At 37.6% G+C, this 12,672-nt stretch overlaps 1 protein-coding gene and 1 long non-coding RNA gene across 19 annotated transcripts in view; one reads left to right on the top strand and one right to left on the bottom strand.

Annotated features, from left to right (window-relative positions):
- LOC310901916 overlaps positions 1-12,672 on the top strand; it is a 28,097-nt gene that overhangs the window by 6,633 nt on the left and 8,792 nt on the right. For 2 of the 14 annotated variants that reach the window (XR_014586296.1, XR_014586297.1), the window contains exons 2-5: positions 4,970-5,108; positions 5,370-5,522; positions 5,633-5,705; positions 11,131-11,216. This is a non-coding gene — a long non-coding RNA (uncharacterized lncRNA). Of the gene's footprint in view, positions 1-1,890; positions 2,022-4,969; positions 5,109-5,369; positions 5,523-5,620; positions 5,706-11,130; positions 11,217-12,672 lie in introns of all 14 variants that reach the window. The other 12 variants (XR_014586292.1, XR_014586293.1, XR_014586294.1 and 9 more) reach the window with 7 other exon arrangements.
- ITGA6 (integrin subunit alpha 6) overlaps positions 2,919-12,672 on the bottom strand; it is a 129,557-nt gene continuing 119,803 nt past the window's right edge. For 4 of the 5 annotated variants that reach the window (XM_083842508.1, XM_083842509.1, XM_083842510.1 and 1 more), the window contains 11 exons: positions 12,373-12,562; positions 12,205-12,288; positions 11,925-12,004; positions 11,690-11,767; positions 11,493-11,595; positions 10,283-10,456; positions 9,219-9,317; positions 8,777-8,887; positions 8,591-8,689; positions 8,129-8,254; positions 2,919-5,021 (listed from right to left, as the gene is read on the bottom strand). In XM_083842508.1, the coding sequence (XP_083698634.1) occupies positions 4,863-5,021; positions 8,129-8,254; positions 8,591-8,689; positions 8,777-8,887; positions 9,219-9,317; positions 10,283-10,456; positions 11,493-11,595; positions 11,690-11,767; positions 11,925-12,004; positions 12,205-12,288; positions 12,373-12,562 (1,303 nt within the window). In that variant the 3' untranslated portion in view covers positions 2,919-4,862. Of the gene's footprint in view, positions 5,022-6,568; positions 6,699-8,128; positions 8,255-8,590; positions 8,690-8,776; positions 8,888-9,218; positions 9,318-10,282; positions 10,457-11,492; positions 11,596-11,689; positions 11,768-11,924; positions 12,005-12,204; positions 12,289-12,372; positions 12,563-12,672 lie in introns of all 5 variants that reach the window. The other variant, XM_083842507.1, reaches the window with a different exon arrangement.

Below are 12,672 nucleotides of genomic sequence, written 5' to 3'. Positions count from 1 at the left end.
CCCATAAGCACGTCTTCTAATCAGCTTAGCAGTTGCATTATTTCAGATGCTCGTGGCAAGAACATGTGACTCTTCTGCCCCTTCCTCCCCTTTCCCCCAAAGCTACTGAGAGATATGAGGAAATAAGTAGTGCTGTGTATCGATGGCAAGGGAGTGTGCATTGTTCTGGGGTGATTCTTAAGAAGCAGAGGTGACTGCAGCCTCTGTCTGTCTGCTAGCATCTTTGAGGCTGGTACTGCCATGAAAAGTTGCTGCTGCAAACATGGGTTTTGTAGAGAAAACGAAGCGGGAAGGGGTCTCCCTCTGAGGGCCTGGAGCACCTGGTGTGGAGGGGAGGCTGAGAAGAGGAGGCTGGGGAAGGGTTCTGTGACTGCATGTAAATACCTGGCGGGGGGAGCGAGTGAAGGCAGATCCAGGCTCCTCGCAGGGCTGGCCAGTGACGGGGCCAGAGGCAAGCGGCACAAAGTGGCTCAAGGGAAGTTTCCACTTAAACGTAGGAGAGCTTCTACTGTGAGGCTGCTCAAAGGTTGCTCAGAGAGGCAGTGGCGTTTTTGTCTCTGGAGATGTTTAAAGACTGGTGTGGACCTGAGCAGCCTGCGCTAGCTGACTGCGTTGAGCAGGGGTTGGGTGGCTGACTTGCAGGAGTGCCTTCTGACCCCCATGCTGCCAGGTGGGGATTCAGAGCCCCTGCCCAAGTGCCCTGGCTCAAACCCGGCTGCTGCAGAGCACAGCCACAGTCAGCCTGAGGGCTGGAGAAGGCAGGTTTGCTGTGAAGCCTGGAGAATTTTGCTTGGGGAAGATAGTCACGAAGAGGACTGTGCTGAGCTGTCATGCCTCCCTTGCTTTCCTTGCCTAGCAAAAAGTAGTGACTTTGGATTACAGACAGGTTGGGGGGGGGTTATATAAAATAATAATAATAATAATGCATAATATAACTATGAATCCAGGACCTCAGAAGATGAATAGATCTTCAGATATGTCTGAGGTCTGAAGTTAAATAAATACAATGAAGCAACTGTTAGCAGAGGCACCAAAGAGGAATGTGCCGCTCAGTTCTTGTTTTCAGGCATGCATTTGCTAGCTGGAGAGCCAGAAGTGTCCACAATGTTCTGGCTCCAAGCAGGGCTGTGTTTACCTGGTTAATCACGGTTTGTCCCCATGGGTATTGCAGAGCAGCGGCTGGCACAGTCACCTACTCTGTGCGGGGATAAGTGATTTCACTCGTGTGTGTGTAAGCAGCTTTCAGGTTCTGTGCGTTCTGGGCTGTTGGTTTTTGGTTTTGGTTAAGAGGCACTGCCGCAGTGACAGCTAGCTCTGCGGTGCGGGTGTTTTAGTGCCTCCTTGAACAACTTTCACTTTGGCTTGTGTTGGAGCACCCTGTTGCTTCTCCTCTCCCACGTATGAAGTCCCCTCCATAGTCTGTATTACGCTGTATTGGCCCCGGCTACTGAAAGCGTCTCTTGTAAGCTGTGTCTCCTGTGCTCTGGCACTTATGTATGTGAAGGTTTACTTGAATTCTAGTAGTGTACCTTAGGCTATATAGTGTGCATATATATTATACATACATACTTTATATATACACACCTTAAATATATACCCACACTATATATCTAATATATATATAAAAATATGTATATTAGGCCTTATATATATGTATATACTTTTATATATTGTACATATGTACTAGCATAAATACTGTACACATACTACTATATATATACACCACTGTACTATAGTATATTTAACCTATACATAGCATATATATTATATGACTATATAGAATGCTAATAAACTGTGATGCTTTCATATACATTTATATGTGTATGTATAGTGATAACTGAGTCAGCCTTACAAAGACCTCAGCTTTATCTTATTTTCTGTGACCGGAAGAACACTCGTGTATGCTGTGTTGGCACAGCCACACTGCCCACATCGTTGTCTGGCGCTGCCGTGCTGTCAAGGTCTGTGTGTTGACAGGCACTGTCCTGGCTTCCTTCCACAATCACGCTGATCCACAAGAGGTTAGTGAACTGTTCTCCCAGTCCATATTTAGTCTTGCTGCGGACAACTGCTTGTGGTTTTAGTTATGTAAATGAGAATAATTGTTTAATAAAGGCAGGCTGTTTCTGCATCTTTGACATGCTCTGAGATCTAGCAGCACCTTCTAGCACCTAGTCCTAAAAATTTCATGTTGTAGCAACAAACACTTTTTTTTTATTATTATTTAGAATGTATCCATCTAACCCTATCTTCAGGGCTTGTTGCATTGAAAGGTATTTCCTTTCAGCAGATGAAAGCAAAGCATCCTGTAAGGGTTAACATCTTAAATATAGAATATTGGGTTTCTTTTGATATTTTTTTTCCTGTGTCTTTTTGGCTTTTCTGTTTTTTCTGTTGTTGTTGTCTGTACTTTGCAACCATGTAACTGACTGTCAGTAGCAAACTTCCACTGCTAGGTACAGCTAGTTGTGTCAAATCCTTGGCTGGTTTGGGGGAATGCATCCATTTCCCCTGCTTAGCAAAGCAGCTGGCAGCTGCCAGGAGCCTGCATGGAAGGGCAGGGTGGCAGCCTGTCTCAGGCGCCCCGGCTGCGTGACAGAGAGGGGAGCTCGGCCGCACGCGGCTGATGCTTGGTGCTGTGCCCGTGCCACTATGCCAGGCTCGTGGCCTGGCTGCTGTGGGCGCTGGCACCTGCAGCAAGCACCAGCCAGCCTGTGAGCATGAGATTGTGCGCTATCTCCCGCAGCTGTCTTATCTGCCCCTCTGCATGAGGGAGGGCACTGAGGAGTTATGGCAATATTTAGAGTGAGATCATTTGTTAAAGTGTGCAACTTTCAGCTTGTTCTTCTAATGTACTAGTGAACTTAGGTATGGCTATCTCATGTAATTGCGATGAGAAATTACTACTACCAAAACAATTTTTAATTAAAAAAAATTTATTTCACACTTCTATACAAATATCCACAGGTAATTTCTAATCATGGAATGATGCAGCATTGCTAGCTGGTATTAAAAAAGAGACAGTTTGAAAAAAAAAAAAAAGTATACCAGTGACATGACTTATTTTTAACAACTTTCAGTTTAACACTGCAGAGACATTCATGTTCTTGAGGGCGGGCTGTAATCTGCTTTCAAATCAAAGGCTACAGTAGTCACTGTCAAGCTTCTTAGCACCTGATTAGCCTGTCTTATGCTGCTGAACCTTTCAGCAAATAAGCTAGATTTTAAAAGGTCAAAAATTGGTTAACAGCTAAATACATATGTTAAGTGTTCATAAAATCAGGGTGGCAACAGACTGAGATCATTTAGTGGGAGGAAGAAGAGTCTACTAAATTAATCCTCTTTCTATAATGTTAACACTTTAGGTGACCATACCTTCTAAAAAGGTATTTTCAAAGTTGGTAGTAAAAATAAGATACCTGACAACTGCCCTCTTAGCAGGTTTTCACCCTATGAGGGCAAAAAGTACCAAGAGGTTTTTGCATAGTTCAAATTACTAGCAATTAACATGCATACTTTTTGAGCATAGTTGTTTTACACTGAATAAACAAACTAATCTTCATCCTTAGATAGTACCAATGCTTTAGAACATGGGTTTAAAAAAAAGTAAACTCTTTAAATAGCTTTATCAATTATGTTACAACAATTAGATTACTGATAAGCACAATATTGTGACTCTACTCTTACCAACATTCAGGTATTCAAGAGTATTCAGTAGTCTCAAAGAGGATCAGCTCAGATCCTCATAGTTAAATTAGGCATTTACAGCCTCCTTCAAGTGCTACATAACAGTTGCAGTAGTCAACACCTTTTGCCAAACAGGAAATCCTTATGAAGCTGGAAAGTTGTTTCCAGAGAACTTCTTACTACTTCCAGTAAGTATAAAACTGTATCTAAAAACCCTACTTATGCTTGGTGTCCAAACTATAAAATAGTCTGAAGTAATACACAAATCATATTACAAGACCTGATAATTCTTATTAGGTAAAGTTATAAGTATCAGGAAAATAAGACTCCACATACATCATTGGAATAAATATTTACATGTTTTGGAAAGCATTGGCACCTTCAGTTATTTATTAAAATGCAGTGAAAGCCTCAGGTCTCATCATATGAAGTTCATAAACAGTGGTTTGAAGGTTCAGTTAAGTCTTTGGCCTAACAGTTAGACAAAGACAATGATTTGTAACAAAAATAAATATAAAAATGACTGAAATATATATATACAAAAAGTACATCTAATATTCAAGCCTCTTTTAAAACAAAACAAAAAAACCTGTGTATATTTGTTGTGAGCAATATTCACACATTCTGATCTTAAAAATCAAGCAACGTGACCTATTGCACGTATAACTTAAGGTGATGCTTTTTGTGAAGCCCTAACTACTGCAGCAGGCAAAGCACATGACTAAAATAGATTTGCAGGTCTTTGTATTATACTCAAACAATGTTAAGGCCACTGCGTGTTTATAATAACCTATGCATTGAGGGAAGGATGGAGAACAACCTATGTTGACCTTAACCATGCATTCCTTGCATTCCCAGGAAAATTAGGATCACAGGAAAGGTCTGCCATAGTGGTTTTGTATATTTTGTAGAAAAGAGCCCAACTCAACACAGTATTTCCTAAAGTCTGAGTTAGATTTGAAGGTAAAAAAGAGGCAGAGTAGAAATTAAATAATGCAAATTAAAGTCCATTGAAGCAATTTTAACTGTGCAAACAAAAGCCTCAATATAAGTAGTAGTATCTACAGCCAAACGGTGAAGATGTCCATAGTGTTCATATGTCTAACTCCGTGAGTACTCCATAAATGGCAACATTTAACTTCTATCTGAACTTTGTAGAGGGAAATGACTTTTCCCTAAGAATAACTTTCATTCTCATTCCATTTTGTGAACCACTGTTTTGTCTCAAGATCTTTGCATATCCCGTCTTTGATCTCTCGCTCTTCTTTTCGAATTCTTACAGCATGATATCGGGGGACACTGTCATCGTACCTGGAACGCTGGAAGAACCCACACTGGGGCCAAGAAAAAAAAAGAAGAGGTTAGGTTTAAGTTGCCGTGAAAGTACTACAACTAAATTCTTCTTTTGCACAGACTTACAGGTAAGAAAATTGAAAACAAAAAGATGTAGGCAAAAATGCACCGTGTGAGTCTTCCTACGAAGTTATTCATTTGTATAATGAGAAATACTTATGCTAAACAAAGATGTAAATACAGCTCAGGAAAGCTTGCTTCTCCTGAATCAAAGGTAGGTATGTACTTCGGTATCTTCCTGTATGGTGACATGATTTACCATAAAACCTACAGAAAGATTTCCAGGGCCTTCAAGAAAAGTTACATTAGGGCTTTTTTTTTTTTTTCAGAGCACCATCACAACTGTAGTCACCTGAACTAACTACACATATGCAGTATTAGAGCATGAGTCTTGTTTAATACGTCTGGTGCAAAACAGATATAACTTGAAAGTTTTGTAATATGCCCTGACACAAGCCTCCCTGGATAGAATATAGTACAAGGTTAGTTGTTTTTAATTCAAAGCTACTATAAAAACGGTTGTTGTTTTTTTTAAACTATTTAAGAATGTACTAGAATTAATTTTCAAAATAAAATGGAGTTTTGGCCACAGTGGTACAGAGGTGATGACTAGTAGAAGACACTCGACATGATGTGCTTATGGGTTGCTGAAGTCAAGATTAAAGGTAAAAGACATTGTGTCATCTGGCTGTCATTACATATTACTAGAAAAAAGAAAGTGGCAAGGTTTAGCTCACAGTATTTGAGGTGGTAGGATTTTGGGTTTGTTGTTGTTTTTTTTCCAATCTATTATAATTTAAGTGGCTATATATTAAAAAATAAATTGAGGCACAGACCAAATTTTTTGGCCATCTCTTAGTGAAGATTTCATACACACAGTTTTGATAGATTTTTGGTTCAGAATTCCTCCCCAATCCCTCATGTCAAAGCATCTTTAATGCATCTTTAATTAGTATCCTGTACATGCATGTGTTCTCTTAAGTTGAGTAAAGGTTGCTAGAAGCATAAATGGTCATGCATCCTAGTAGCTTCAGCAGAGAAAAGTTTCTACCTAGAAAAGTATAATGTAGAATAGAAGGAATAAAGGTGGTTCCACAGCAATTACCTTTTCTTTATGAAAACCCCTTTCATTAATGAGCAACGTGTATTTTTTAAGCATGCGCTAAAGGTTAATAAAGCAAGTTTATCTTCCCCATAGTTTAGCTTTAAGTATTAACTCTGCAGCGTTGATTACCACTTCTAAAGCTTAAAAACTAATTTGTACTGTTAAAACATCAATTCAAAAAAGACTAAAATCCATTGCAACAGATAAATATGTTTTCTAAAGAAAAAGCTTTTTTCGACCAAGATAAACACCTGTGTTTATGTGCACCAAAGGTGAATATCTATTAATAGAACGAGCAAGCAAGTACTGATAGTCTGTAATCCAAAAGTTAATAGAACATAAGTAGCAAAAGCTTCATCGTTAGCCACCGCAACCATAGCATGTGCCACCATAGCTAAAAATTAAAAAAATACCATCAATTACCAATTACAGAAGTAGATCAATACTACGCATCAGAAGTAAGCCTCTCTTTATCAGATGGCTGAGCATGGATCTCAGCCTTGTGATAGGTGGCATCATAATGATCTTTCTTATTTCTCTTGAAGAAACCACACTACAAGGAAGCAAGGTATTTAGTCAATTTTTGTGGACTGGAAAAAGTTAAAACTATTAGAACTGACTTAAATAACTGATCTATCTTTCCATAATCTCTTCATGGGATTGTTGTCTGAAAAGAATCACAAGAAAACTCTCAGCTCAATCTAGATTTGAGAACTTTGGGGACTAACTTAATCTGTGAAATAGAATAATCTGGGATAAGGAATATTATTTCGATAATATTTTTGATAAATTTTTAATACATCATTTTTTTAAGAAAAGCTACTATACGGTGTATTTGTAGCAACTAAAACTAACTGTCTGTGAAGAGCAGTAAGACACCTATACAGAAACCAGTTTATGGACTACTGCACAGGGTAAATAAAGAACAAAAATATGGGTTCCTGATTTTACCTGTACAACACAAGCATGTCTTATACCGAGTCATGCAATTGTCTATGATGTACCATGTTTGTCCTTCATATGATCGCTCAGTGTTTGTCATCGAAAGAATCACTTCACACTGTGTGTGAATGCATGCATTTTCATGTGCAGTAGAAGACTAATATGTATAACCTAACAGCCCACACAAAGCGTTAATTGTAATTCATCAGAAAGATTTGCAGCAGAGGCTGGGCACTTTTTGGAAAGAAGGAAGTCAAGTATCCTTTGAGAAGTAATCTGTAGCAAACAGTAAGTCTTCAACAAAGCCACAACTGCTCCAGTGACAGACAGGATATTCCTCTTCACCCATTCTTTCTTAATAAAATTCTCCCATCCCATAGCAACAATATTAACTGCCTACAACAGTAAATAGTAAGAATAGAAGAACTACTCTGTTATACTTGGAACCATAATTAGTTGTGGAAGTGCCAAAGGTAGTTAGAAAACTAGGTACTTTTCTTTCTTATGCAAATTGTTAACTTTTAGTTTTACATATTTATTCCTTCAGGGTTTCTAAGATAAGCAACCAATACTAAAGAAATTGAACAATACATTTGGCTATGTGCTATTTTTGCACATTTTGGTTATTTTCATCTACTATGTCTTTAATGGTATTTCTAATGTTATGAGAACAAAGTCCTGTTAAAACACTGGTAGAGAGTTCACAGTTTTACATGTAACCACAGAAGCCCCAGTTATTATCCATCCATATTAATGTATATATTAAGTCTCTGGCCATTCTTATGAAGCTTTGTCTAGACCTCAGAAAAACTTCCTTTCAAGGATCTGGAAACAGAAAAAATTCCTATCAACTACAGCAACAAGTCTTCTCTCATGACCATCCTTATTCCAAATGTTACTAAAATGATAAAAGTAATGTACAATTTAGGCCATTTTGCTGTCTTTTGGGTCCTAAATGCAAAGCAAAAATGCTTAATTAGTTTGCTACCTTGTCATCTGTACAGCAGGACATGTGAAATAACCAGGTAACTGAAAACTTACCTTCCATAGCAGGAATACCAGCAGTGCAAGCATCAGTATTCCAGCAAAAATAGCCACTGCAATGATCCACCAAGGCACTCCTGTATAAAGTGCTACTGGTTTTGCAGGAAAGACGGTGACACGCACCTAAAGGAAAGAAAGTATGTGAAGATAAGCATTTCAAAAGCATCCACGTTTAAGATAAAGCTGCAATTTATACTTTTATTTTCTTTTTCTGACAAGATGTCTTCTCTCATTTCCAAAAGGTTTTTGGAGAAAAAGTTCCTATTGGTATCATTTCAATATGGTAGTGAATTTTGCCAACATAATTAGATGTGAAAAGGTTTGTTAATTCAAAATTCAATCAGAAATCTAATCTATTAGATAGATTTGTTTTAAAATGGTTTATTTTTTTCCAGTCTTTGAGATAAGCTGGAAACATAACAAATGTAACCTATGGCTAGCATTAAATACTGAACCTACCTGAGCCATTTCATTTGTGAGTTTAACATTCTTAGCTGCAGCAGGAACACTGATTGAGGCTCTAACAAGAATGTCTAGGTAGTTCATTTTGGAGTATTCCTGTTCCAAAATAAAGTACAGTTATTAGACATATAACAGGAAAGAACTCTAATCTTTCAAAAATGGCAGGTAAAAGGACTTACTTACTTCTACAAAAGTACTGTTCCACAGTCTGGAACGCAGCAAAATAGACGCCTTGCTGTCAAAACCCTTCAGGGGACATTTTATGTCCACACACCGTGCGTTCACATTGCAGTCCTGCAGTTAAAAATTTCTACATGTAAATAAAAACATCTTCACAAATTGTTAAACTGTCCCCTTCTCCACCAAGATTTAAAATTGGATTATATGCATCATGTTTATGTACATGATCCAAAATCTGTTTGTACCAACATCAATGGGAAAGTAATCACATTTCTATATAGATAGTCATGCAGAAATTCTTTCATAGTTCCCTCTCTATCAGTAGATAATACAGAAGAAATAAACTGGAGAGAGATTTTCTTTCACCCTGCCAAACTCCAAAAAGCCCTGTTAGGAGTGAAGCAGGAGGTATCCATCAAGACCCTAGTTAATGCAGCATGCTTACCAAGGTCTTATATTTTCTTTCTGAGAATAAAGAAAATGCTTTGCTGTCTGTAATCTGCTTCTCTGCCACCTCACGCTTTCTCCTGGAGTTATGGGATTCCTTGGAGAAAAAAAAGTTTTACTATGTTATCATATGTTTGTCTTAATTCTGTTCCCCCATACAAGCACAAACAAAGAGTCTGATTTTTTTGTTCCAAGATCAGCACAAGTGACTTCACTATATAAACCCTATTCACATATACTCATCGCTCACAACAGAATCACAAAAATTTGAGATTAACCAAGAAAAGGTTAACTGCCTTCTTTGACAGGTCAATGGGTTTTTAGACTTATAAAGCTTTTAATATTGTTTCCATTTTTGTTCTATATATATGGCATTAAAGTTACTGTGCTAATAGAGTAAGAGGTGATATGATGCATTTTTAACTGCATATTAATTACTTACTAAAAGTTTTATTAACTAATATAGTGATCAAGAAACTGACAAAATGGGTTTAAAATGGGTTTCCATGTACGAAGTCTAATGGTGAAAGTTACAACTTCTCCCAAGTGACCTTGAGATTATATGAGAAACAATGACAATGGGGCTCGAGGTTCAGAAAAAATCTTGCTAGGTAGACGTAAAGGACTATGAAACTCTTGCTTCAGAAATTGCTTTTAGCATATTTCTTGTAAGCAATTAAATGTATTTACAAGCTCTTTCAAAAAAGTACATGGATTTCCCTCGGGTTGGGGAGATGTTTGCTGTCTTTCTTCCATCCAAGAACACAGACTTCAATAATGTTGATGATGTATTAAAGCTAACAGCAATTTCATCCTGCAAAAGCATATGACAGCAGTGCCCACTGCAGCTACAATCACCATGAGATAGCAGCTGTCCTGTAGCTTACCTCATCAGCTGTTATATGAAGTTTCCTCATAAGGTTAAGAACACATTGTTTGTGCTTTTGGCCATCTCAAGAAAAAAAAATTGTTCTGGAGGCAAGCTCTTACACCTTACTATCACAAGCTATGGTGCTTTAATATCGTACTTATTAGTGAACAGGAGAAGGTAGGGTAACTTACCGCAAGATGCAAAGAATTGATTTCATTCTGTGGTTGACAGGAGACTTTTTCCAAGCCTTTGGAATCTATTTTCATCAAATACAGCAGCCATTTGCCATTACTAATTTCTTTTGGCCACTGAATGTCCAAGGAAGCTGTACCAAATGTTTTCAGTGGCCTGCCCAAGTTAGTTACCTGTTAAAATAAACATTCTTTAAATTGTTTTTAAGGGGTTTTGTTTGAAAATCAATCACTGTTACTGACTTTGACAACTTTTAAGCATGCAGTTAACAGGAAATTTAAAAGCCACTGAAAGACAGTTGAAACAGAGCATAACGACAAAAGCGTATAGTAAAACTAACACACTTGAATAGCAGCTAATACTGAGCTTGATTATAGTAAGATTAAAATTCACTAACATTAACTTTAAGCTGTTGATTTCTAGAAGTCTGTCTTCATGTAGAACAACAACCACCCTTTATTTTAAGAACTAAGAAATCATTTTAGTTACGTAACTGAGGCAAACTGAAAGTTTATGAGGAACTCTGACACAGAAAGATAACCAACTCCCACTGAAGTAGTTTGGGAATTGTTTCCCAACTTTTTTTTTTCTTAGTGTTATTGCTTATGATAGCAAGTTCTAAAACAGATTTTCTAACTGCTTCAACATTAATACTGTAGTTAAATACACAGGTAGAGAAGTAAATGAAGGATTTGACAGTGATGGATTTCCAGAGAATAATCCTAACAAACTACACATAAATACAGAAGGGCTTGAATTAATGAAAAAGCAATTTGCTTCCAGACACACAAAGATTTCACAGAACCAGAATCCTTTCTCTTCCCCTTCTCCTCAACTTGTTAATTAGGCAGAAGACCAAAAGGGTGAACTTAGGCCCACGTGTTCAACATGGCTCCTGCAGCGTCTTCTTGTGCATGTTCAATTCTGCATGCCGTAAGTACACATATTTGCTGTTTGCCTGCATCAGCCAACAGCTGGTCATGTGCAGTTAGACTTCTGGGTTTAAGTTTCCCACCTGTACGGAGTTTATGCTGTATACCTGAATGCACGTGAACTGCTCTACAAGAATGTGTATATCCAGCCTCATTCTGAACAGGAAGTCAGGATTGTGGGACAAGATCCAGCAACTTTTTCAAGTATTCAGACATATAAAAGGAGAAGCTGTTCTTTCGATTAAAATAGCTATTAGAATTAATCTAAATTACTCACTCTGAATTCATATTCTATGAGGTTTCCAATGTTATCTTCAGATTTCATAGCGCTTTCACCAATGATGTTACCTCCAAAATACACCTGAGAAGGCTTAGCCACTCTGTTCAGGTGGGGGGTGGAGAGAGAATAATCAGATTTTAATGAAGTCTGCAGCAAAGGTGCTCTGCCCCCCAGTCTGGTCTACCAACACTTACCCAGTGAGTGATAAAAACAATTCAAGAACCACTTTAGCACTAGCTGTAATTGTAGTCAAAGTAGCCTGAGTGCTTGTTCTACAACAAAAAGGAAACAGCACTGTTGATTTTATCAATTTAGCGGTTTTCACTTTACTATTAAACTGCTTTTATGTATCAGACCAAATAATTAAAAATATTTTTAACTGTATGTAAAAACAGCACACATGCATATGCACAAAAAAAGAAAACTTACGTCTCCAGCTTCAGATTAATGTCTAAGTCTGTCGTATCAACATTAACTTTAGTGGTACTTAAGATCAGATAAAATGTTACCTAGACAGGAAAGAACATCCACGAAATATGTAAATATTTTACGGAAGATATTAATATATGGAGTATTATAGCAACACACCATCAAATTCTAAAGTTAAAAAGACAGATCCAAATCAAATTTCTAGTTATGACACAGAAATTTTGGAAGACTGTAGTCAGGAATCAAATTATGTAATGTGAGTAAAATAGGTGCAACTTACATTGGAGTTTCTCTTGAAAGGATTTCCGAGTTCACAATCTGCTTGAGAACCATTTTGGTTAGCACCACATGTTAGCTGTTTTTCCTGAATAAGTAGAGTATATTTATAAGTAAACATATGCCCAAAGTGTTTAAAAATTTGAGTATCCTTTCTGTTAAAGATACTCACCGGATATCCCCTCATCTCCCTGAATGCAGAATAGGTCAGACTGTCTGGAAAAGTTGCAATTAGTTTAGCTTCGTATGCATCTTCACCATCTTTTTGTGGATTTTTTGCATCAGATGGATTATTAGTCACTGTTATTTCCAGTGCAATATCTTTCTGATCTTTCAGAACAAGCACTGGCATGCCATTTTCACTGCAGAAACAGAATATACAGGGTTCTGTGCATTAGGAAAACAAATGTTTTTGAACATGAAAGTTTGTTTCTTACTGTGGTTTTACCCAAATATAATTCCCTCTATTAAT

Source organism: Anser anser (genome assembly GCF_964211835.1).
Source record: "Anser anser genome assembly, chromosome: 6".
NCBI lineage: Eukaryota > Metazoa > Chordata > Aves > Anseriformes > Anatidae > Anser > Anser anser.
This window is presented reverse-complemented; position numbering and strand designations above follow the sequence as displayed.